General features: G+C 35.1%; 3 protein-coding genes and 3 non-coding genes across 6 annotated transcripts; 2 read left to right on the forward strand and 4 right to left on the reverse strand.

Moving 5' to 3' along the window:
* Positions 1–2,203: 2,203 nt before the first annotated feature.
* F59F5.5 (uncharacterized protein) lies at positions 2,204–5,320 on the forward strand. Its single transcript, NM_001373484.2, has 10 exons — positions 2,204–2,315; positions 2,365–2,475; positions 2,528–2,638; positions 3,454–3,594; positions 3,641–3,726; positions 3,802–3,895; positions 3,944–4,041; positions 4,099–4,267; positions 4,492–4,647; positions 5,004–5,320. The coding sequence occupies exons 1-10, from the start codon at positions 2,214–2,216 to the stop codon at positions 5,148–5,150; spliced, it is 1,215 nt and encodes a 404-aa protein (NP_001359534.2). The 5' UTR covers positions 2,204–2,213; the 3' UTR covers positions 5,151–5,320.
* On the reverse strand, positions 3,232–3,365 carry F59F5.8. Its single transcript, NR_071994.1, has one exon. It is a non-coding gene; the product is annotated as an Unclassified non-coding RNA F59F5.8 (non-coding RNA).
* Positions 5,296–11,427, reverse strand: syd-2 (Liprin-alpha). The gene is made up of 21 exons (NM_077367.10): positions 11,353–11,427; positions 11,011–11,128; positions 10,632–10,961; positions 10,465–10,560; positions 10,284–10,415; positions 10,057–10,190; positions 9,725–9,818; positions 9,515–9,631; positions 9,292–9,465; positions 9,109–9,246; positions 8,832–9,058; positions 8,623–8,788; positions 8,227–8,531; positions 7,979–8,132; positions 7,777–7,899; positions 7,558–7,718; positions 7,195–7,513; positions 6,502–6,823; positions 6,265–6,449; positions 6,090–6,152; positions 5,296–5,763 (listed from the first exon to the last, which is right to left on the reverse strand). Exons 2-21 carry the CDS (start codon positions 11,122–11,124, stop codon positions 5,698–5,700), a joined length of 3,420 nt encoding a protein of 1,139 aa, NP_509768.1. The 5' UTR covers positions 11,125–11,128; positions 11,353–11,427; the 3' UTR covers positions 5,296–5,697.
* A 306-nt stretch (positions 11,428–11,733) lies between these two features.
* F59F5.9 lies at positions 11,734–11,932 on the reverse strand. The gene has a single exon (NR_071995.1). It is a non-coding gene; the product is annotated as an Unclassified non-coding RNA F59F5.9 (non-coding RNA).
* A 1,798-nt stretch (positions 11,933–13,730) lies between these two features.
* F59F5.10 lies at positions 13,731–13,879 on the reverse strand. The gene has a single exon (NR_071996.1). It is a non-coding gene; the product is annotated as an Unclassified non-coding RNA F59F5.10 (non-coding RNA).
* A 1,811-nt stretch (positions 13,880–15,690) lies between these two features.
* Positions 15,691–22,953, forward strand: F59F5.7 (DM13 domain-containing protein). Its single transcript, NM_077368.7, has 22 exons — positions 15,691–15,876; positions 16,507–16,619; positions 17,047–17,174; positions 17,277–17,422; positions 17,475–17,602; positions 17,781–17,915; positions 17,958–18,068; positions 18,135–18,251; positions 18,295–18,460; positions 18,587–18,726; positions 18,776–18,864; positions 19,978–20,140; positions 20,204–20,309; positions 20,491–20,624; positions 20,671–20,814; positions 20,860–20,994; positions 21,242–21,355; positions 21,398–21,517; positions 21,563–21,690; positions 21,735–21,841; positions 22,251–22,339; positions 22,681–22,953. Exons 1-22 carry the CDS (start codon positions 15,816–15,818, stop codon positions 22,711–22,713), a joined length of 2,607 nt encoding a protein of 868 aa, NP_509769.3. The 5' UTR covers positions 15,691–15,815; the 3' UTR covers positions 22,714–22,953.
* Positions 22,954–24,698: the final 1,745 nt, after the last annotated feature.

Here is a 24,698-nt window from a genome sequence, read left to right on the forward strand (position 1 = left end):
CGCCTTTGCTCTGCCAAAGATTGACATAAACTTCAAGCTTCCCGACATTGTCTCCTCTATCTCATCCTCGATTCCCTTTTTCTTCTAGTTGTAGTGATTTGGGGCAAAGGATAGATGGACGCACCAAAGAGAGATGTCTCACTATGCAATAAAGCGAATCTCATGTCCCACCACTCGCGGGCGACTTATCCGCTCGGCGACAAAAAGAAGAGAAAGTATATTTCTTAGTGTATATCTGTGCATCTTGAACATCATTTTTGCTTTTTCAAAACATCCAGAACGTATATATCCCATATGAACACCACTCAAATCTCTTCAGTCGTTATTTGTTTCCTATGTGTGAAAAGCTAGTTCTAGTTGAAGCATCTTATTTGAGCCAAAAAAAGTTAAATAATGTTTATTGCCAGTACCAGTAATTGGTCAAACTATTGTACAATTCTACAGAATAAAATGTAATCAATTCAATATTAGTGATGTTAATCAATTTATTTTAATTTTCGCGACAAAGCAAAATCCTAGGAAATTATTCAATAAATTTGATGACACATTTCTAGATATTAATAATTCCTCAGATATATAAAATATCTCATTGTTTTGACTTCAACTAAATACATTATGAAAGAAATTTTAACAAAATCGCTTTCTGGATTTTCTGGCACAAGAAACCTAGTAGTTTCCAATCTGCAAATGACATTTTCCAAGCCTATTTTTCTAATCCAATTGAAGAAATTGGAAACAAATGAATCATACACTGTAGCACTACTTTTATTTCTTCTCATTTTCATTTAACGCCAAATCCCTCGATATAGCTTACCAAAAAGGTCGCAGCTCACAGAGCAAGTGTCTCGGACAACAAAAGAGGATCGTCTTGCTTTCCGCCCTCACTTGTTCGGAGACCCGGTCGCCATCGTCGCTGGACATGAGGAAATGAGACTTACGGCCGTGTTGCCCCATTTGACTCTTTTCTCTATCGTTTTCGTCGTCGTAATCTTTCATGTTTATGTTCTCTACGTCTTCAGTGTTTCAATTTTAAACGAGCACCACTACTCCATCTGACACTAGAGTCCCAGCAATACCCACATGATGGAAAAGGGGTTAACTTTTTTTGGGCTTCATCATTCTTTTTTGCAGACGACAACACCCGGAAATCTGTACAACTTAATATCTGTTTCTGTTTTCTCATTTTATTATCTATAAAGTGCTGCTCTTAAGAAGCTCCGGGTACTCAAAAAGCTTTCAAAAAGATGGAAAGCCGATAACCTCAACCTCTTCTTTCCTCCTTTTTCTTTATATGAAGAGGTTATATCAATTTCCACCATCTTGCTAGTTTTACTTTCCAGGTGGCATTTAAAGCAAATGTTTTGTGGTTCGGGTTTTTTTTCAATACAACTGCACATAATCTGAGTAAAAAAACGTTGTTTGCTGGTATGGTTTAAGTTTAAATCCCTAAAAAATGGGTACTATCATAATATTGCTAAAAATGTTCTATTTTGCCTTTTTTTTAAACATCGCTACAAACAAAAGTGAGATTTAGCTCAAACTTACAAACCTCCTGAACTCCAAAATAGGAATGCGATGCCACTAAAAAAATGCGCGACAACATTATCTTGCTTAATAGAAACATTTGCACAATTGTTAACATACGAAAACAAAATACTCAAATAATACACATTTATACTTGATCAGGTGTTGTCAGATAACAGAAAGTTTAAGAATTGGTGATTCGGTTGCCCGTTAAGCCAATTGATTTCCACATGAATAGGTTTTCACTTTTTCGTTTTTCTACGGCGGTTCTAATTTTCATTTGTTTCCTTATTTTCTGCTATTGATCGCTTAGCATATCAAAGAATCCTCATTTGAACTAGAAGGAGTTTTATTATTTTCCAAGCTTTTTTTTTATTTTCCAAGCTAACATTTTTGCTCGAAAAAGTGCATTTCTGTCAACCCCCTCGTGTTTTTTTTTCGTGCTGACACTTTTCAAATTGCTTCGCTTACATTTTTCTATTTGCTTCTTCGTCTTCTTGCTAACACATTTATTGCATCCGAGTAGCAGTAACATCTTCAGAATTTTTGATTCTTTAACTATTTCTATTCTCAATTAATATTTGAGCAGAGGTCCTACTAAGCTGTTTAATTATTCAGCACTGACCTCTTTTCCCTCTCATATTTGACAAAGACACTTGGTTATCTTTTTAATTTATTTTTTCAGGAAAATGATTATATATTTCGCATTTCTCATTTTAACAACCATGCCTTTTGTATTTTCAATAAAATGTCATTCATGTCTCACTTATTGCAAAACAGTTAATGGAAAGGTTTGGTTATTTTTGAAGTTTCGCAATTTGCCTAATCCAGAGTTTTCAGGTGGATCCGGTCAATTGCGACTGTAAATCGCCACCTAATGAGCAATGTTCAGCAAATGCATGCTTTGCAAAAGTCGAGCTGTTCGCTGACGAATCAACAGCTATTGTTCAGGTATGAACACTCAAGAGCTCTTTTTTATTCTCATGAAAATGAGATGTTGTAGAAAGGTTGCATATCGGATTTCCCGTCCGGACAAAGAGGCTGTCAATATGCGAGCAATATGGATACAATACACTGCTTCTGTGATCAAGACCAATGTAATACCAGACATAAGGTAAGGGGTTCAAAACTAAAAGTCAAGTCAAACCCAAACATCAAAATGGAACGTAAACCTTTCAGACGGTAGTTTGGAGAAAATTTTGCGATTTAAGAACGTTTTTGTTTGCAATTCAAATAATAACCGCCCGAGTAATGTAGTTTCTTTATTCGTGTTGCATGCAATGCTATATTTTAATTCGTCAGTTTGGATAGAATTTTCGAGGGACGGAACTCAAATCGAAACTGCAAGTATTTTTGGGAATTTATCTTAAAATTTAAAATTTCTAAGTTGCCAGTTGCCGAAAGTTGTCAAAGTTTTGTCAACTAAAAGTTCCCGGTTGCCGAAGTTTTCAGCGTTCGGCAACTTCGGCAGTTAGTAGTTGCCGAAATTTTTGAGGTTCGACAGCTTCGTCAATTGCCGGTTGCAAAAAACCTCGGTTGCCTAACAGCGCTGGTATGCACCAATTACTACATTTGGTGTATATAGGTGTAAAGTTGGAACACGTTGTAAATTTTTCGCTTTTGGATGTGACTCTAATAAAAACGAAACGTTTATTGAAAAAAAACTTGGTATAGTATAATAATGTAGTCATTTTAATTATCAATTAGCGTGGAACTGAAAAATACGTTTTGTTCGAATATTTACATATGTTGAATTTACTTGAAACTACAAGATTTAAAAAATTCAACCAATTACGGTAAAGCTTCTACATATTTCATTTTCCGAAAAAACGTCAATTTGCGCTCTTTTTTCCAAGTTAATTAAGAACATTCAGTGTGTCTTTTGGAACTTTTCGACAGAAAATGGGACCAAACTAATTGAATTTGCAGTTGGGTAGCTACATTCCGTCGCGCCTTCCATCCGTCGAATGCTGTCATTGCACTTCCCGTCATGGTGAAGATTGCGATTCGGGATGCTCTACAAATTGTCGAGGGAACTATTGTGTTGTGGATTTTGATGGAAAAGAGCAGGTTTGAATTGCTAAACAACTGAACGAGTTAACATATGTTGTATTAGGGATGCGGGTTGGGATATCCACGACTGCCGTCTTTCTTGCGTGTCGATGATTATCTCGACTATGAAGGAGATTATTTGTGCACCAGGTGGGCTTTACGACAAAATCCCCTCAGCGTCACATAATCCATGATAGCTTGAAAAAACACAACAACCTTATTTAGATATGAATCCAGCGCCTCCAATGTGATGAATGGTTGCGTGTGCACACACCCATCTGGCTTGTGTAACGAGTTTAACAAAACCTTCAATTACCAGGTTAAATATATTCTTGAGGTCATTTAAAACATTAATGGTTTTTTTTAGAAAAAACATGTGATTGAGAGAAAGCATGAAAATTTACATTACTGTTACGCTTTGATGCACAAAGGATACAAACCATTCGGACAGGAAGTATTTAAAAAGTAGTGTTTTAAATTTATTTTTCATTTAAAAATAATGTTTTTAAACATTTGTTGTAGATCATCAACATGTGAAGGACACTATTGCTTCATATCTCTTACAACATCTGAAATTGTTTTAGAAAGTGCTGATTTTAAACATAATTATGAAGATCATGACGAATTTGTGGGCGCTGCCAGGCCAAGATTTGAACTTCAAGCAGGATGTGTCAAAGTTAACGGCAATGATGTAAGCGTTTATAACAACAGTAATTTTAGAACATTTTTTAATATCAGGAAATGAGAAGAATATATTTAAGCATAAAGTATGAATCTTTACACCGTGTCCAAGTAGATCTGTTTTACTTCAATTAACTGATTTCAAGCTCATCAATTGTTTCGGCAAAATCAGTTCTTCTAAACATTCAATAAAGAAAAATACAAAGAAATTCTCAATTGTAAATTTCTTTACAGAAAGTGCAAATCGGTTGCACAGTTGAAACGCAGGGGAACAGTTCGGAAGTTCTTGCAAAGCATTGTATATGCGACAGTCATTTGTGCAATTTTCACCACTTGGTTCGCGGAACAGATGACCCACGCCCGAAAGCTGCGATTCCGGGGGTAAAGCAGGTCAGTTAAATTCTCTTTGATTTTTTACTCACCAATGCATTTCTTTCAACGTTTTGAATAGTCAAAAACAGTTAATTATGTATGACTTAACAAATTGTGTCTTTAGTCAAACCCCTATCATAAAATATAAAAATGTTCGTATGTAAAAAAATGCTACCCTTGTTTGGTTGGGTTCAAAATGCCGTTACTCAAAAAACGGAATTAGTAGGAACAAGAAATGTTGTCCTTATAGCCTTCTTGTGTTATATTTTATCTTTTGAGTATTACTTCATTTTAGCCATGCCATAAATCATCGTCCTAACTTTACATCCAACAAATTTTCAAACCAGTAGCTCAAAAAGCAAACATGTTTACAGACGACGAATCAGTTGAATCCAGTCCGATTGTATACTTCAAATAAGGAAATTGATGAGAATGACATTCTATCTGTGATGAATGGAGTGAGAGAAGCCCAGAGCATGACAATTGGAGCATTTATTTGGTTATGCATCAGAATATTTTAGTGAACACTGACTATCTCATGATTTCCCAACTCCCGATTCAAATTTTATACGGTTGATTTTCTTTCTACATTTTGTTTCTTCTCATTTAAAAAAAAATTTCAAACTAAAACTATTTCGGACCGGTTCAAAAAGCTACATTTGTAAAAAAATGAAACGTTTTTATTAGAAAACAATGTAAACGGAATGTTGTTTGCCAAGAATCGAAAACAATGATGAGATTGGATAAAAACTATAATTAATAATCAAGGAAATAAGTTAAAAGTATTTGGTTTTGTAGAAAAATTGAATATTAGCGCACTTTCTTTCTATCTTTTTGATTTTTACCAGAAGAAAAACGTGCTAAAAAGATATTTAGGGAAAAACTTGAGAATGGAAAAAATATGGATATGATAATGAGAATAATTAAAACTTAAAATACCGAAAAACTGAAATCGTCAATAAAAAATTACAGAAGCAGGCGGTATAAGGTCGTTTAGACTAGCACGAATGACAGGAAAGACACGAACGAGTGAGAGGGAGCGGAAAAAATTTTAATTTAACTAACTAACTAGGTATATAAATGAAACTCGTAGGATTTTGCTATGGAATCATTCTTACGAGAACTTCCACTTCTCTGAAAATTGAAATTTTGCACATTACTAAACGATGAGATCAAACAATACTGAAGTTAGAGCAAACACACCAAATCATACCAGTATTGTGGAAAAGACGTTAATTAACAGTGTGAATTATGACTGAAAATGCTGATTTTTTGAAGGTTAAAGTTGTTTTAGATATCTGAATTAAAAATGTTTTGAGCAACCGGGAAGAGTTAAAGGAGCACTGCAAAATGTCAAGGAAAATCTAGTTGAGCAAGAGAGCAGCACAAAAAATTGAACAATGTAAGAATTGATTATTGTTTAAAAAGAAAACGTGTTAATCGACGGACTATGGCATTACCGGATGGGGATCGGATTGTTGACGGTGATCGTTGACTAAGCCAATGAATTTCTTTTCCAGTAGCTAAAAATGTATAAGATTATATGAATAATTGTTTTTGCGGAATAAAATGATATTTGAGTATTATTTTCAATTTTTCCCAAAGGTTTCTTGAATTATGATGACTTCTACTCACTTGTCTGTTAGGAACGTCTTGAGATCCAATCTGGAGTGCATATGCAAAAGCGGATGCGTCAAACGTTTCATCCAGTGCAATTAATGCACCATGTATTCCACTATCCACTAAATTTCTTGAAAATACACCTAGCCCGATTTCTTCCACCCATCGCTGAACTCGTTCATTCGACCACACTAGCAAGTCTGCAAGGTATTACCCATAAAGGCATTGTTGTAAAGATAATATAATTATTACCTGTGTTGATATTATCACACGCCTTTCGCCGATCCGCCAACACTTTCTTATCATAGTTGACTTTCTTGAGACACATAATTCCGTATTGGAGACTTGTACGATGGAATGTGTCTACCATGCGCAGATGCGTGCGTAGGTCACGTTTTGAAAGATGTTCTAACATTCGAGCGTCAAGAAGACATTCCATAAACGCTGATCGGTATTGCGCAAGACCGAGACAAGGAAGCCAGTCGTTTCCAATATATTCATGATTCATATCTCCGAAGGCAAGAGTCAGACGAGCAGTTCGTGGGGCAGATGGTGACGTTAAAGAAACCATTTCCTGAAAAAAAGCATATACATATAATCTTGTATTGTATATAATTGTTTGCTCAATTTGAAAGTTTAACTGTCATTATTCAAAATTTCAGAAAAACATTAAGGATATTATTTTTTATGTAATGAAAAAATCAAAGGAATCTGTGAACACATTGACTGATCATTACAATTAATTTATATTGCAAATTTTTAACAAAAAATACCTGGCTACAGAGTTGCTGTATTTTTGCTGAATCTTGCCATGAGAACTTTCAAGTTGAAAGAACCTGGTTCGAACCAAGATAAATTTATTTTGGTGTTTTTTTTTCATTTTTTGCAACATACAAACAAAATGCCGTCTTACTGCCGGTTAGTAAATTTTTAAAGCCTCAGTACCTGAATTGCAAGTCGCAATTTCAACCTGTGCAATGGGTTTGAGATTCCAATCTCCTTCTGGATTTCTTGATCACTCAAAGCTGACATTATTGCACCGGATTTCACATTTGCTCTACACGCAGCTACATACCACGCTGGCATGCCAACCCACAGCTCCAGCCAGGCAACAACAGTTGGACCATTCCAAAGAGCAAACGGTGTTCGTGCTTTCATGGCTTCCTCTAATAGTTCATGCTTCTTCTTTTTCCTCCTGTCGTAATCAGCTTTTTGGTTTCCTTCTGTGCCCGACTGCTCGCCATCCGAATAATCTCCATTTCGTCTAAAAAATGATTGTATGTTTTCATAACTCAATAAAATAATCACTTGAATAAATCACTCGATGAATTTTTCTTTTTGTTGAAAAACCTTCCAAGCGTTTTCAATCCACTTGAGCTATTCGATCTTTTCTTCTTTCCGCCAAGAACGCCATCTGTCGAGGAAGCGACTGACGAAGCTGGACTCATTCGATCTCTTTCGTATTGCATCTGCAAAAGAAACGAACCGGTCATTAATCATCTTCTTCCTTCTTGAGATGACTCTTACCTCGTCAAATTGGTTGTACCCTCGTCGTGGCTCGTAGTCCAAATCTCTAACCATGCGGTCGTCAACAAACTGCGGATTGCCGTAAATATCATACCGTCGGTCACCGGATACATTTGCAGGAAGCTATAATTTAGAAAAATTCTTGAAGAACATTTAATACATATAAAAAATGTATTAAAAAAACAAACAAATGAAGACTTACAGTGTTATACTTATGTTGTCGCATATTATCTAATTGGGGACTTGCTCTTGGTGAACTTCTCGTAGATATTCCCTGATCATCATAGAATTCCCGACTTGATCGTTCTAACTGTTCAGCCACCCGTTCTGCGTGATGTTTCTCTTGTTGAATCAATCTTAAAATATACTTGTTAAAAACAATTAATAAAAAATTAATAAAGTTAAGAAAATACATTATAGAATCAGATTTTAAAACGATAATTAGCCCACCTTATTTCAGTATTTATTGCATCTAAGCGATCTTGTAGCATTGATGCCAACATCTGAGCATCTTGACCACCACCCATTCCACCTTGCATTCCTCCCTGCATTCCACTTGGCATTCCCATTCCACTGTTCATCATATCATCTTGCTGGTGTTGGACAGCAGTGTTAGGACGTGGAAGAGTCGATTGACCGACGTCGGCCAGTGATGGTGATGAGGAAAATGCTTGCTGGACGTTGGCAAGAACATGCGCTTGTTGAAGTCGATCCCATTCTTGCTCGTTGAGGGTTTGAACTTTGTTCGGATCGTCCTGAAATTTTTTTCAATGGTTGGTTTCTTTTTGTTGTAGCCAATAGCAATTTTAACATGGTGAAACAAAATGTCACAAAACCAAATCTCACCTGGAGTGCTGAAATCCTTCCTTTATTTGGTCTTCTCATTCCTACAGTTTGATACTGTTGAGCTGGTTGTTGTTTGTACATTTGGTATGCAGATTGCTGAGCAATCGAAGCTTGTGGTTGTTGCTGCACAATGTTTTGAGCATGTGTAAACGGAATTGCATGCATTCTGAAAAAATTACGGTTTCACCATGCATTATATTATGTTGTACCTTGACTGGAATTGCGCAGTTCTTGCATTGTACAATTGTTGCCTAAGAGCTTCAATCTCTTGCCGTAGAGATTCATTATCCCGCTGAAGACGATCTTTGATTCGTTCCGCTTGATCATAAATTTTCTTTGTTCCATCAAGCTGTTGTGTTAACCGATTTTTGTCATCGAGGGCTTGCATTCGTTCTTTGAGATGCAGTTGAAGGCGATCATTAGATTCCGATAAAAGCTGGAAAAATGTTTTGCTAACACTTTTGTGTATGATTTTAAAATGCTCACCTTGTCCACAGTGCTACTTAACCGTTGGCTGTGCTCTTCGTTCATGCGTTCTCTTTGCACAGCCCTTTCCAACTCTGCAGACAACTCTTGAATGTTTCGGTCCAACCTTTGGATGCGCTCTTCAGCAGAAACACTCTTCTGAAAAGGAAAACATTTTAAACAAACATAACAACAAAAACACACCTGTTCAGCTGCTGTAAGTGCTTCCATTCTTTGTTGTAATTCGGCTTCTACAGACGGAAGGGATTCAGCTTTTTTGAGACTTTGTGCAAGTTGCTTCTCTGCCAACTCCAATCTTTCTTGAAGTGAATGAACTTTTTCCTCATTCAACCTGACAGCCGCATCTTTATTGGCAAGCTGAAAAGAAAATGAGGTTTCTAATGCAATTGCGATGTCTTTTACTGACCTGATGCTCCAATTTGTCATTGAGGTCCCGGATACACGTTGACTCTCTTTGCGCGGTCAGGAAACGCGACTCAAACGTTGTTATCCGAGTTTCTTGATCGGTGCGTTGTGCATCAAGCTAAACATAGGAAAAATAAGTAAATACGCTTGAATTGAATGATTTTGAGGTAAAAGCAACAATATCGATACAAATTGATTATTTCACAAGTACCTCGCAAATTTGATTCTTCAAACGAACGATTGATTCCTGTGCAGCATGTTTTTCACGAGCATCTTCTGTCAATTGATCCTCGAGTTCGGCATTTCTAAAATTTAAAAATTTGGGGGAGTATTCATAGGCTTTTCAGCATGATTTTTTCCTATTTTTTTTACTGAATTGAGATAAGAAAACAATTTTTTAAATGTAATTTAATATATTTTTATAGTTAATTTTTACGCATTCTTCAAACATTTTTTTGAAAAAAAACCGAAAAATTTGACCACAAAAATTTATAGGTGTTTATATATTCACCATCAATTTTTGAAAAGTTATTACGATAGTACCTTGTTGTGATCTCAGTTGATTGTTTTAGTGAGTTGGCTAATTCTGTTTTCATTCTTTCTAAAGCCTCTTGCATTTCGATAAGTCTGTTTGCACTTTCACTGCTAATTGAACCATTGATGGGTGCATTTGACGCCTGAAAATTTTTGTTGATAAACACATTTTTGTGGGTATGTGATGTATTCTCGTTTTTCTGTTTTCTTTCTTATTTTTTTCAATGAATAATTACCATTGCTTCTTCCGCTTCTGCTGCGTAAGTGGCAATACGCGCTTTCAGCGACGAATTCTCATCTCCTTTTGTGCTCAGCTCTTCTTCAAGTGTCGCCACACGCTCCATTGCTACTCGAAGACGTTCACGAACCTGAATATTAAAACATTAGAAAATCTACAGAGTAAATACAAAAAATTACTTTTTCATCCAATGCCTTGTGATGCTCGAATAAACTCTTAAGAGCTTTTAGAACTTCAACTTCAGAAGATACGCCAGCGTGGTTTTGAGCTTGTCTCTGAAAAAGGAAGTTTTAATATTACAGCACATCAAATAGAATGGGGAACAATAATAAATCAAAAGACATACCTTCATGACCGTCATTCGGAGTGATCTTTCATGACGGGAAACTAAACATTCTAGGTGCTCTAGAAGAAGTCGAGTATTGTTCCGTTCTGCTTTGAGCTCGACAATCTCTTCATCTTTTTCTAATAACTGCTCTTTTAATAGGCATAATTCCCGCGTCATTGTTTGAAGTTCCTGCGGTAAATTTTGCGTATGAACTTCGAACTGTCTCTTCATCATATCTCGTTCTTTTTCAACTTCTTTCGTTCGGAGCCCTGCATTTTCCAGTTGCACCTTATAATTTTCCAACTGTTCTTGTAATTTGTCCCGGTCTTCCAACATGTTCATCATCAGCTGAAAAAGTTAAAGAACATTCAGTTTTAAGGTTTTACAATATACAGACCTGCTCAATGTTGTCTCGGTCCGATGGTTCATCAATGGGACCGCCGTTGTCCACTCCATCTTCCGAGATTGTCGGCATTATATCACAATTTATGTTTCCATTGCTGTAGCTCATATTTCTGAAACAGATTAAAATTGATAACTAAATTTCAGATTTTCAATCAAAAACAAAACATTAATAAATGTTTAGTTATATTTTGAAATCGTCTAGATATGCAGAAAAATATTTAGAAAAGCGCGAGAAAAAACGCAAGAAACAGAAGAAATTGGATACATCGCCTAGAAATAGAAATATCTGAACGTTGACTATACAATTTTCAAATTTAAAATAAAATACACTTACCAGAAAAAAATGTAAAGAAGTGAATCAGCTTGCCCTTGTTGAGTAATTTGTCATACCTTGCAGAAAGTGAATAACCTACAATAATTTTTATAGCAATAATTTTGTGAAGCTGAAAGACAAAATAATTAAAACGGTTGACACTAAACTAAGAAAGAACTACGAAAGAACTAAAAAGTAAGTTAGTTCCGTTGAAAGTGTTTTTATTTCTCTTTCCTCTCTCTTTCTCTCTACTTTTTTCGTTTCTTCCTCTTGTGTGTGTGTTATAAGTAATATGACTGCAACAACCAACTCGCCAAGCAAAAGAGTTGAGAAGATGGAAAAAGAGAGGGAAAGAAAAAGAGACAATAGACACAGGCCGATAAAGAGAAAGAGCTCCGAATTACACACAACGGTCAGTAGTGCTCGCCCTTCGTATTCTTCCCCCTTCTTTCTCCTTTTCGTCCTCTTCGTTGTGGCCGGACGTGGGCCCGAATCGATGCTAGGGCATTAGAGAATGGGTGCAAACGAAAGATGAGACAGGCCAGAGCCAGAGAACACAGGGTCACACATCTATCGGCCGTTTGGCTACGCGCGCGGGAGAAAACCCCCTTCCGTCCCCTCCCTGACTGCCTCCCGCTATTTCTTCGTCAATTGGTTCCTACATGAGAGTGCAAGATAGAATTGACAATTCGGAGAAGTACAGAAACAGAGAAAGGAGTAAAGGATAAAAGATAATAGAGAAATAGAGATGACAAGAGAATATTAGAGAGACAGATATGGCAAAATTCTGAACGTCCTGAAATAGTACGGTTGAACGTGAGAAAATGTTTCGAAACTGTATGAAACTTTCCAAATTGTATGGCTATAGAAAAAATTCCAGAACTTAGATAACTTATATTATATCCTATTGCAATGAATATGATAACAAAGATTTAACTCAATTTTCTTACAATAACTTTTTAGACACCGATGAACCTGAATTAAACTTGAACGAAGCTGGGCAAGTCTCTCGTTTAATATTAGGGCATCCGGAGAATTTCTAAACATTTTAAATATAAGTCAAGTTACTCTCACTAAACTCATAGTGATATATTAACCATTTGTAAATTGAATACGTTTTCTACTTCCAAGTATATGCAGCAATTATTTAGAACGAGTGCTCAAAATATATTCAATTGGGTTTTACAGGGAAGTTTATTTCAAATTTCAAAGATCGACTGACAATGAAGACTGACAAACAAGAACACTTCTTCGATTCCAACTTTTAGACTTTTAATGTTTTTTCCTAAAACTCCGTTTTTTTTTTTGGTTTTCTGTGATAGTAGCATAAAAAAGGGGAACAAAACACTGAAGCAGAAAAAAGTTTAACAACACGATTGTTGTATAAACTCGTCATTTCTGAGTCATTTTCTGAACGTAAAATAGTATAATAGTAAAGTAGTAAAACGTTATACAGATTGATAGAAATCGAAAAAAAAAGACGAGGGATCTAACAAGGCAAGAGTAAGAACAAGCGTTCAATTTGTGGAAGTGGCAATGAAAATAACAAGTGCCTTCACGTCCCCTATCCCTACGATTTTCCTATTTTGTTCCGTTTGGCGTCCCCCTCAAAACCCCAACATTCCTGAGATTTGCATAAAGTTTTCAAAGTCACCGAACATCAATGCTTTCATGGACGAACGAGTGCGAGCAAGGTCGGAACTAGTGAGAAAACCCGGAGAAAAAGAGTATGAATATTCGGAGAGAAAGTAAAAGAGGGGGACCACCTGCCTTCAACAGATGGATGAATATCCTGAGGTAGTAGTAGTTGACTGGCGACAGCCACTATGGCACGCAGCTGCATAAATTTAGAGCTTCCGATCGCAAATAATTTCACATATCTTGTTAGCAAAGTAGTTTGCTGTGAAACATGTTGCACCTTGAAAAGTAATAATCAATTGCCAATAGAATTATGTGTTAGACAAATTTTTTAAAAATTTATTTAGTAGATTCCTCGCTAATATTTTGTGAGAAATTACATAAATATGTCTTCGAGTTTGCTGTTACGATGTTTATGCAGGTGCAAAGTTCGAAGTGAAGCAGTACGATGTTTTGGGAAGTATTTTTGTGCAATGCCACTCGTTTGAATTGTTTTTAAGAAACCATTTCAATGATGCTATGCAAATCTAGCAATTAATTTTGATTTCTTAAAATAAAAATTTAAATAGGGAAGTTGCTTCTTTTTTAAACCAGTTTTTTTTAAACAATTAAGACATTTGTCGAAATTCAATGCCACTCAAAAGTTTGCAAGCATATTGGGTGAAATTCTATCATTAAAAATAAGATTCAATTTGCTGATTAAAAAAACCAGAAACTTTATTAAAATTTGGTGACGAGTTTGCTAAGTATTTTCTCTCTGCTAGCAAAGCCGAAGAAGATGTGCGCATGCATTCGTCTGTTGAATCGGTTAGCCCATACACACATACACATCGTCGTAATTACTGAAGATGACGTTGCAAAAGAAAGAAACAGAAAGAGAACCGAGCGATACGCCACTTGTTCATAGTTCTTGCAATGAGAGTGTTTATAGCTGGGTCTGTGCGTGTGAGTGTTCATAGATAACAGGAACATGTAGGTAACCGAGGTTTTCGTTTTTTTTTCGATAAATAAAGGTTTAACTATTCCGAACAACAGTTGTCTAACTATGGCTTGCGTGGAATGAAACTTATCATGTTTAGTGTCATTTGTGAGGAACTTGGCGAAATTGAAATCAGGAGTTCAGATAGTATGTACAATATCTGAAAAGTATTGAATTTTAACTGGATCGTGAAAAATACTCTATAATTCAAAGTCAGTCAAGCAAAATAGCGTCTTGTATTGAGTTTATTCAATCACATCCAAATGTTTTATATCTGTTAACAACTATATAATGTTGAACGTAAAAAAATGACTACAAAATTGTGTGTGTGTTTTTTCACAGTCTACATTTCATATTAAAGGGGGAGTAGAGCCAGTCAAACTCACTTATGGTGACACAATGACTAAAAATTTAGTTTAAAAATTATTTAAAAATTCTAAGTTTGTTATGATTTGTTGAGTAATTGGGAAAATTTCGGCTTAGCCACTTTTTTAAATGTCTTCCATCAAAAAATCTCTTTGAATTATGATCTCTATTTATGCTGCAAACACTGATATTCAAACATTGTAGGGTTGCCCATTTTTGTAGGTCAATAAAAGTTTTTTAAAAAATTGTAAAAAAATTTTTTGAATGATATTTGGTAATTTGCATCACATAAGTTGTTTTAAGCAATTTTTCCCACTGACACTACTTCATCTTCAAAATTCATACACAGTTACGAAAATGCCAATCAGCATGCCCAGAGGCGATAATTGACTGTGAGGGGATATCTTGATACAGTTCAGGTTCTTTCACATGCCCACATGATATAAACATATATAGGTTTGCACTATTGAATTTGAAGATTTATCATATCCAACATATCTTATTGCAGTCTTTAATAGTCTAGAATTCATATTCATTTTGCACTGTTGGATTTCAATCAAAATTTAGTCATTTAGTCCGTATTAGTCTTGTGCCTTCTAATATGTATTCTTGCACTAGTTAAATACCGGACCAGCTACACGTTGTTGAAAATGAGGTAAAATCGTATTTTTGGTGTGAAGTAAATTTGAACGTGGGTTGCGTTTAGTCTATAGAAACGTATATATTTCCTGAATTCTAAACAACAGAAATCAATAATATTTACAAAGCCAAGAGTCATTTGAAGTAAGTCTTTCCGCTGCCATTAGTCTTATTATGTTATATATATATATAACGAAAACATGACATTAGGTGTAATCACCGGCAAGAAAGACTGACTAAAGACTGATACGAGAAATACGGTATTAATAATTTTGCTTTGGTTGTAAAAACAAATCGGGCCCCGTACTTTTTGTTCGTTACAGTTTCCCGTTGTTTTTTTCAAGTTGTTACAGTGGCTTTGAAAAAGTTTAGAGATAAACTGAAATAAACAATCCACAGTTTATAAATGTTTCATTTTATTTGTGATGCCTTGAAGCCGTAGTCATCATCATGAATAAATATCCGGTTTTACTCCAATTGAGTGACCACAAAAAATGACAGCCGCATGATGGCTAGCTCGACACAGTCGATCGACGCTTAAAGTTCTCTCAAAAAGTGGTGACGATGGTAGTGTCCGGCGTGTTCCGCGCCGTTTACTGCATTATTCAGAAGTGCGGCAACGACGCCGACGGTAAGCGGACAGTAGAACACAGAAGCGGTGGTGGAAAATATGAGTTTTGTGGAGACACATAGACACCTTGCGCACACCGTGTCCAGATCATCTGCCGCATCCGCCCATCTTTGCGCGCGTCCCGCTCGTTTTAGTGCATTTCAATCCGAAAATTCTGGTCTTTGCTACTGGTTGCAACTTTGCTGTATTCATCAAATAGTTATTGAACTTTTTTAGTTGTCTTCAACTGCGATGAATCTATTTTATTTTTCCAAAGCAAATGACTTTTTATTTATGATTTTATTTCTACTGAGTAAGTGTTTTTTTTATTTAAATACTTTCAAAGAACAATATAAAAATATGTATACAAAACACCAGTTTAGAAGATAAAAATCACTGATTTCCTTTTATTGATTCAAAAAGCGCAATATGATTTCAAAGTGCACATCTCATCTATTCTTAAATCATCTAAAAGATGGTGTAGCGCTTTTACTCAGTTTTTGCCTGTTCGAATTTTGGAGGTTGACCAAAAACAATTTTGAGCCAATTATCCGTTCTAACTATGCGTGCATTTTGTATAAGAACATTGAACGCGTTCAACAACGCGGCAAGGTTTTGAAGCTTTTTTTAGAGAAGCTCTCTTTTTTTTTTCAAACATTGACAATTTTTCAACGTTTGGTCCGAAATTTGTCAAGTACGCATCCCAGTAAGTTGAAGATTTCATTATTATAAAAAGTGAGATATGTGTAAACAAAACGGAAACGGATCAAGGACAACAAATAGATCCACCGTTCCATACTTTTCTATCGGATTTTCATTTCCATATACAATTAGAGCGCAACATCTAACAAAAGGTGGATTTCTATTTGAACATAACCGTTACGGGGTCAAACTTATCTGGGAAACTAGCAAAAACATGAATTTGATGAAGGGAAAGTTACAGTTTACACAGTGGAAATTCGAGGCGACGAACAATCTCGACCAGTAGCAATTGTTCCATGGTCGCAGTATAAGAGGAGGCTCGGCCATTTGAAAGAAGGATCGCTCGCTTACCAAGTAAGAAAGACGGAAATCAGAAATTACTGTTCGAAAATGATTATTCAAAAGTGAATTATGTTTTAACAAAATTAACATAAGAATATAATTATTTGTATGCAAACGCTGAGTTGCTTTTGTAACTGAATATATATTTTCCTTTCAAAACACGAAATTTATCGTAGTTTTTTTTAAATAATGAGCTTGTCTTATTTTCACAGAAATACTCCGGTGGCATTTCGTTGTGGATTTGTTTTTGGAAAGCGGAAATTTAAACAATATTAAAAAGAATTTTTGATGTTCAAAAATTATACATTAAAATTTTCTTGAAAACATTGTAAGAGTTCCAGAAAAAAAAACAAATAAATATAATGCAAACACAATCAATCACACTAATTTACAGTTTCCATTTTATTGTCACAATGGATCTCAATTTTTCATTTTTTAGACGGAAACTGAACCACTTAAAACCGCGGCCACATCATCATCAAGTGCATCTAACTCATATTTCGGCAGTTACGAAAAAGAAGATCTGTCATTGAAGCAGCTGCCGAGATTTGATGAAAATGAGCCGAGGTAACTACGGAAGTACATAAAAGAAGAGCGATTTACTCTTGTCATAAACAATTTGTCACTATGAATATATGTTCTAACCGAAACTTTAGTTTGTTTTTCCAGAAGCAGATCTCATTCTGCCGGCACCAAACCGCGTTCGCAATATGGGAACGTTATTCGACCACAATTACGAGGCAAATTGCCAGCTGATCCATCCGACTTCATGAAAATTCCAAAAACCAATCAAGTGGAGTATTTGATGCAAAGAGGTTCTACATTTGTTTTTTCTTATCTCGAACCGTTCTTTAACCAACTTTTCAGAACTAGATATGCAAACGCTTGTCCCGCCTGAGCGACCACAGTCATCATCAAAGATGAGTAGTTTACCTTCGAGACACACATTGGGAGTGGAGGAGTCTCAAACATTCAACATGAAACACAAAATTGCAGTAAGTTTAACATTAACACGTTTTATTATTTCAAAGTATGTGAGAAACAAATACTCAGAACAGTTAAGAATGACACATACATAGAGAGATGAAATAAGATTTCAAAAAACATGATGCGTAATAGTCGAAGTGAGAACATAATTTTATAAAAATATACGTATTATATTTAATTTTTCAGTCGGTCGCCATCCCTAACGGAGTACCGATGACTGCTGGAAATTGGGAAACTGGACAGCCGCATTATTCGGGAGATCGTAGACTTCACGCTGCAAGCACATTTGTGGGATCACCTTCAATTCCATATGCAACCAATGTGAGAAAGTTGAGAAAAATCAAAAATTCGAATCTGTTTCAGTACAATGGTGAACTGGCATCCGCATTGCTCCAACAGAAAAACGTCGAGCCCAATATTGTTAGCTCAATTTTTTCTCAAAGCAGCCCAAATGCTATTCCAACAGTGGTTCAGGCATGTCTCATTTTTAGAAACATTTTTATTGGTTAACCATGTTAATTTGATTATCTTTTTTTTCAGACTTCTCAGCCACAGGCCACATTTGAAAAGATGCTTGCCAACGAAATGTCTGTTGAAAAACTTTCAAAACTCGCGAACAATTTATTGGGGTTTAATAATGGCGGTGGAACAGGAGAAGTAAGCTATTAAACGATTATCTGACTAAAATAACTTAATACAGTCTGGTAGTGGAACTGGCAGCCTATTTGAGACCATGACGTCAGTTCTAAGCGGAGGAAATCGTAAAGTACCAACAAGTTCTGCGGCACATGATGACCAATCCCAGTACGCTCCTGCTTCGGCAGGGAGACCACAAACATCAATGCTTACTCAATTTTTCAACAAGGGTAAAAATACACATGAGTTATATCAATAATTTTTTAGGATTCAAAAAACCTTAAAAATACAATCAACAAAAATATGTTTTATTTATACTAAATGTTTATCTGTTTTTAAAGTTTTATTAATTTCAGCATCGGATGCGTTAAAAGATTCATTTGCAAAAAAAGTTTTTGAAAATAAAGAAAACAAAAATATCGATCCACTTGCTCTTCCAATACCAGAACCAGAGAAAAAAGAAAAAGTGAGCAAAGAAGTAGAAAATACATTGAAGGTACCAATTGATATTTACAACAGCATGCAATTGATTTTTCACTTTTTAGCTGTTGAGTACAATGCCCGATGAACAACGGAAAATGCTTGAAAGTGCAATAAAAGATGGAGAAATTGATGCAGATTCACCTCTTATCAAGTAAGAAAATTGCATTAGGCAGAAAGTAATATTTCAAAGTGTGTGAACCCAAAGTTTTTATTACGATATAGAGTGCCTGGCTAAATTAAACTCTATCTTACAAAATGTTGAATTCTTCCAAATGTCTTAAAGGCGGAGGAGAAAATTGATTTAAAAAAATCATTACTACAGTGCAAAAACGAGCAAATATAATGGAAAAACTTTTCGAAAAATTTTTGAGCATTTTTATTGAGAATCAAAAAATGGCAATTAATGAGTTTTTTCCACTTTTTGAATAAACTATAGTACTGTTCAATGTTCAAATCCCTACAATGTTTGAATATTGATATTTTAAACATAAGTATACCACAAAATTCGAAGGATAGTTTGTTTAATTGACGGCGTCCAAAAAGTGGCAATAAGTGGCATTTTTCCAATTTTTGAAAATTCATATGAAATTTGCCTTTTTTGAATTGTTTTACAATGGTATTAGGTCAATGTGGTGCTATTGACATGGTTTAACGCAGTTCTTCTACTGGCGCTACTCCACCTTTGAGGGATGTCATAAAATGTTTTAGTTATTTACTAATAAGGAATACAATTTTTAATGTTTGACTAGTTACTTTGAAAAAAATATATTCATTGTTGTTTTTTGGTAAGGACATGACCACCAACATCAATTTTTTAATTCATTTATCCGTTTTCTTGAATGATTCAATAATAATACGACACCAATTGGGAAAAATGGCACGTTGGTGTGAATGAACAAAATGATGAACTAAATATGATTTACTGATTTTTTCTTTTGTAACAATGTTTTTGGTTGCCGGTTTCCGCATAGCCCTGTTGAAAATGTTAATGGTAATGTGTGAAGTGATTTTCAATTGTAAAAATTTTTAATCATAGATTGACTTCATGCATTGCTGTCAGTCTCGTCCCATCTCAGTGTAAAGGAGAGAACATACCTCTGAAATTAAATTTAGAGAATCTATAAAGTGTTAGAAAATTTTTTGTGCCGATATTGGAAACGTTGTTTTCAAAGGAAAAATGCTAGGAAAACAATTCCTCACAAACTAAATTGCTCAACTCCTTTAAAAAATTGACTATATCACATCTCACAAAAAGAATTTTCAGAAATTTGGTGAAAAATGATGTAACGGAAGAATCAAAAAAAGAAAAAGCAAACCGTCTAATCGAGTGGATTCGCTCAAATCGTCCGTCGACAAAAACGCCGGAAAGCGGAATTCCGAAAAATGTTCCCTACTATGGAAAGTATTTGGGAAGTTTGGCAGAAACGGTGAGTGAAAGGGAACTAATGTTCCTAAAACTAAACTGGTACTAGTTTTTTATTTTTTTACAGCCAACAACAAAAAAACAAAAAAGTCCAGCTGGTGCGTTGTGGCTTGTTGATGAAAGGAAAATTATTGTAACCAGATTTGTTTTTGAGTCGGGATCATTATTGAATGGTAATAATTTATGCTGATACTGTCTTCACTTTTTTGATGCGTATTTAATTGTTTGAAAATCGTTAGGTGACCTGTTATACGCTCGTTCGGCTGATCATAATTGTGAAAAAGTGTATAGTCTATTTTTTTTCGTTTGAAAACATGATAACATGTTCCAAAAATTTAATCAAAATCGATTCAGAGAATGTAACATTCTGGCTTGGTCCAAAAACTCCGACGGGCAACTTTGTTGAGGATTTTATGCCATCTGAAAATGGATTCTATATTAAACCCAAACCAATCGAAATGTCGGCATTTGCATCTAGAGAGCTCCCAGTTTGTTGTTTTCCATTCTGTTATCCAATAAAGTGCAACATTTCAGCCAATTGAAGCAAAGCCTCGAACCAATGTGGCGGCAGTTAAGCTTTTTGAAGGCATTCCGCCAATTGTTGCAAATGTCACCAGGGTTAAGCGGGATTCAAATGTTGTTAATGCGACCGCTAAGCCGATTGAGCTTTTTGTGGAGGTAAGCACATGGTATCAGATTAATTGTATGAAAAGTAACATTCAGGGAGGAATTATGGAAGTTCGGCCAGGGAATGGAGTACTAAAATTGGAAAAACAGGCCGACACAGTGACTAGTATGAGCTCAGTTCCTGGAGGACTTAGACTAAGACAGCCTGAGTTTGATCCAGTTGATGACAAGGTAAGAAAGTGTTTGATCGTGAGACAAAAACATATTAGGTTCAAAATTTGTTCCGATATTGTTATTACTATTTAGTTACTAATTAGTTATTACTGCAAGATTGCATTATTGAAATTCTCCCAGATTCAGTTTAAATAAACGCTAAAGTTGAATCGTTTTGAAAATTATTATTCCACTACAGCTCCAGCATCAATACTATTTTTTATCAAAAATCATTTCTTCAAAAAACAATTTTATTAATTTGTAGGTGCCACAACCTCTCCAGTGGTTTGAAGGATTCCAGCCTCTAATGCTTACACTTCCACCTTCAAAAGTCTTCGGTGACATTCATTGGGTTTCGCTGCGAGATCACAAACGAAATGTAAGATATTGTATCATTGTTTTCTTTTAAGTGATTTATCAGATTAATGTTGCATCGGTAATACTGCCAAATGGTCCTCTTGTTCAAATCCCAAAAGTGGTTCGATTGAGGGCTCTATCACCAAACAGCCTCCAGTTCAACATTAGCTCTGGGCCCATCGAGGTGATTTTATTTTATGCCTGCTTCCAAATCATTTCTATTTTTAAGATTCTCGATGTGAAAACTATTCGAATTAATGATTTCTCTTTTCAACATGATGATGATTCAGTATGGCTAATGGTTGGCAGTGAGCTACTTCCAAATTTGAATGGAAAAATAGTTCCATTGTTCGATGAGTGAGATTGATGAAAAAATAACAATGTGTAGAAATCATTTTCAGGAACACAAGAAAATTCGATTGTCAAGGTTTAATGAGTTATCATGGTGAAACGATTGTATTCAGGTTGCCAGGCGAACTCACATGGAAAGACGTTTTTTGGTTTTCATGTATGTCCGAACAAGTTTAGAAATTGCACAGCAGAAATGTATTAGTTTGATGACTGCAAAACTTCTCCATTTTGAAAAAAAGCTTGAAAAAGACTAGAAGTTCTGAACGAGAAATTCGAAAAAAAGATTCAACAGTTCCAGTTTTCGAAAGTGTTATTTTTTCTACTTTCAACATTATTATTGCACATCATATAAAAAACACGTTCTAGAGCACATCTTTGCTTGATTTTGAACGGGGATTCTTTTTTATTCTTGAAGAAATTTAAAATTTCATATAATGTTCAAGAATTGGCTTCAATTTTGGGTATGTGAAAATTGTGAGAATGTTAAAATTACCAGAAGGATTCTGAAATTTGTGAAAAACTCAAAAAATCATGTTATAAATAAATATTCACTTTTTATTTTTCAGTTTACTCGAAAAAACGTTTTGTATCATATTCGGAAATATATCTCCCACAAAGCGACATGCATCTTCTTCCCGATTTATCATCAATCGCTGTGAGTTTTTGTTTCAAAATTCGTTGAAATCATTATGCTACAAATTAATTAGTATCAGTCACAAAGAGAAAAACATACGTTTTTCTATGAAATTTGGTTTCATATAATAATCAATGGTTTGTATTTAAAAAAAACTTACTAACTGCCTTGAGTCCCATTTATGAATATTCTTTTTTTTTCAAATAATCAAAAAAATATCTCAAAAATGGAAAGAGTATTACTGTTGAAGTCGAATCAACTTATCATTTACCAATTTAAGTGTAAATTCGGCAGTGTAATAATTACTTCAACGTTATCAAACGTGAGATTATCATTTTTAAAACCAACTTTACATTTTTCAGAGCCCAACATGTCAATACAACCCAACTCCATAAAATCAAAAATAACGACATTAAATAAAACTTGATAATTAATGTACGAGTGTCGCTCCGACAACCCATGAATCTTTAAAAATAAGAACCATATTTAAGTAATAGTTTTTATATTATGTTGATCTCATAGCATTTCTTTCTATTGTCATTTTATATCTTTATTCAAATTGTATTTTTAATACCTTTTGACTTATGAATAATTTCAAAATCACTTAAAATAAATTCAGCAGACGTTAACATTCCGGTGTTCAAAATGTATACTTTACAGGTTTATGCAATGCCCGTGTAAAAAAATATAAAAACTACTGCCTTCAAATGAATGAGGTTCAAAGAAGTCTCATTCATTCGTTGATAATCTTTTCACTTTTAAAAACCGTGAAATCGAGAAATATATGATTCATAGTTTTTTCTTTGCCTGCAGCACTCCAGTTGTGTAAACACCGCCACGCATACTTGCAGACTGTGAAAAATTGCATTTTGGCGCGTTCGACCTAATTTGATAAAATGCGGTACTCACTTATAAGATTTTCTTTTTCATTTAAGAATATTTTTGTGAGACGGTGCTTTCTTTTTGATTCCATCAATAAAGTGTTCCATCAATCATTGTTTGAGATATAAGTTTGTGCTTTCAGGTTTTAAACATTTCATCTTTAAACTAACAACTCAAATCTAGAGTGTGAACATTTCTTACTTTCATAAAAACACTGACGGTGATAACTCGAACACGTAACTGAAACTCTTTAGTCGTTTCGTTCACCAAATGAACATTAGCACAGTTTGTTTATTTATTTTTCATACACACCTTGAATCTAAAAAGAACTGTGGAATTATTTTTCAATTTCTTCCAAAAAATAGTCTTTCCGATTGTATTTTTGATATGAAATCATTTTCCCCAATTTCATATGCAAACCAATACTGCTCATTATCATCATGTAACTACCACCAAAATCGGTAGAATAAACAAAGACAACGTTTTCTTATTCACCGTTGTGTATCGCCTCGATGGGTCTTCAGGTGACGTCATGTACAGACATTGGTGCAACAATTCTTGTCTCAGTGCATTGTGAACCTTCAAAAACTAAAATGTGATAGCAGTGCATTTTTTAACGATACCGTGTCTGAAGTTTCAAAAATATATATTAAATTGTAGTTCTACGCATTTGTTCAAGATGTTCTGTATGTTTGCAGCTGTGTTTTCAGTTATCCTTGTTCTGACCCTTTCAATGCCAGCTGTAACTTGAACAGAATTGTACAAGTGACAGATGTCTTATGTCTGACGCTGTTTTGTACCCCTTCTTCTACGGAATACAAAAACATGTTGAATTTCGAAGCTCTTCAATCCTTCCCGCATTCCCTTTCGGCCCCATGGCAAAGCTCCGAGCGTATTATGCTTCTAATTACAGTAAATTTAGCGTTATGTATTTTTGTCATTCCCTTTGTTTTTTTTCTATAGCAAACATTTCCAGATATTTTATCGAAAGCTTTTTTACCAGCACTACATTTGGTCGACTCTTACTCAATTTCTCAGTGAAAAAATGTGACGTCATTAGATGAGACAGGTGTTTCAGTACATCTAAGAGCGTTCATCATTTCCTAGCCGGCAGGTGTATCTGTACACCAGGAGTACACCAAATTATTGAGAAGAAGTGGAAGAATTACTCGATTTGCACACATATATGGATATATCAAAGTTTAGGAGAGAATTTTGAAAGTATGAAAAAATTAACTTATAATATAAACAATGAGCATCTTTCTTCTGGGTGGAATAATCTGAAAATAGTTTTCCGCTCAGAATTTCATCATAGCCCGACAGCTTTTGACTGCAAAGAAACAAGTCTGTGCTCACAGCTTATACACATGGTCACAAATGTTCTCCCATCGTGGTGCGGCCGCCACGCGATTTCTTGACCACGCCAGTAGGCGCGAGGAAATTGGGGTGGGTAAAAGAACGAGGGCAACCCCTGACACAATCCATATTCATTCTGTTC

Source organism: Caenorhabditis elegans, chromosome X (genome assembly GCF_000002985.6).
Source record: "Caenorhabditis elegans chromosome X".
NCBI classification, from domain to species: Eukaryota; Metazoa; Nematoda; class Chromadorea; order Rhabditida; family Rhabditidae; genus Caenorhabditis; species Caenorhabditis elegans.

Bases quoted from the DNA above. Each gene is read 5' to 3' on its own strand.
- syd-2 (NM_077367.10), bottom strand. From the start codon at position 11,124: ATGAGCTACAGCAATGGAAACATAAATTGTGATATAATGCCGACAATC. The intron at 9,632-9,724 runs GTACTTGTGAAA...TCCTATGTTTAG, and splicing joins TGAAGAATCAAATTTGCGAG to CTTGATGCACAACGCACCGA. The intron at 8,133-8,226 runs GTGGGCTAATTA...GTATATTTTAAG, and splicing joins GCAATAAATACTGAAATAAG to ATTGATTCAACAAGAGAAAC.
- F59F5.7 (NM_077368.7), top strand. From the start codon at position 15,816: ATGAATCTATTTTATTTTTCCAAAGCAAATGACTTTTTATTTATGATT. The intron at 18,461-18,586 runs GTAAAAATACAC...TATTAATTTCAG, and splicing joins TACTCAATTTTTCAACAAGG to CATCGGATGCGTTAAAAGAT. The intron at 21,518-21,562 runs GTGATTTTATTT...TCTATTTTTAAG, and splicing joins TTAGCTCTGGGCCCATCGAG to ATTCTCGATGTGAAAACTAT.
- F59F5.5 (NM_001373484.2), top strand. From the start codon at position 2,214: ATGATTATATATTTCGCATTTCTCATTTTAACAACCATGCCTTTTGTA. The intron at 2,639-3,453 runs GTAAGGGGTTCA...TTGAATTTGCAG, and splicing joins AATGTAATACCAGACATAAG to TTGGGTAGCTACATTCCGTC. The intron at 4,268-4,491 runs GTAAGCGTTTAT...ATTTCTTTACAG, and splicing joins TCAAAGTTAACGGCAATGAT to AAAGTGCAAATCGGTTGCAC.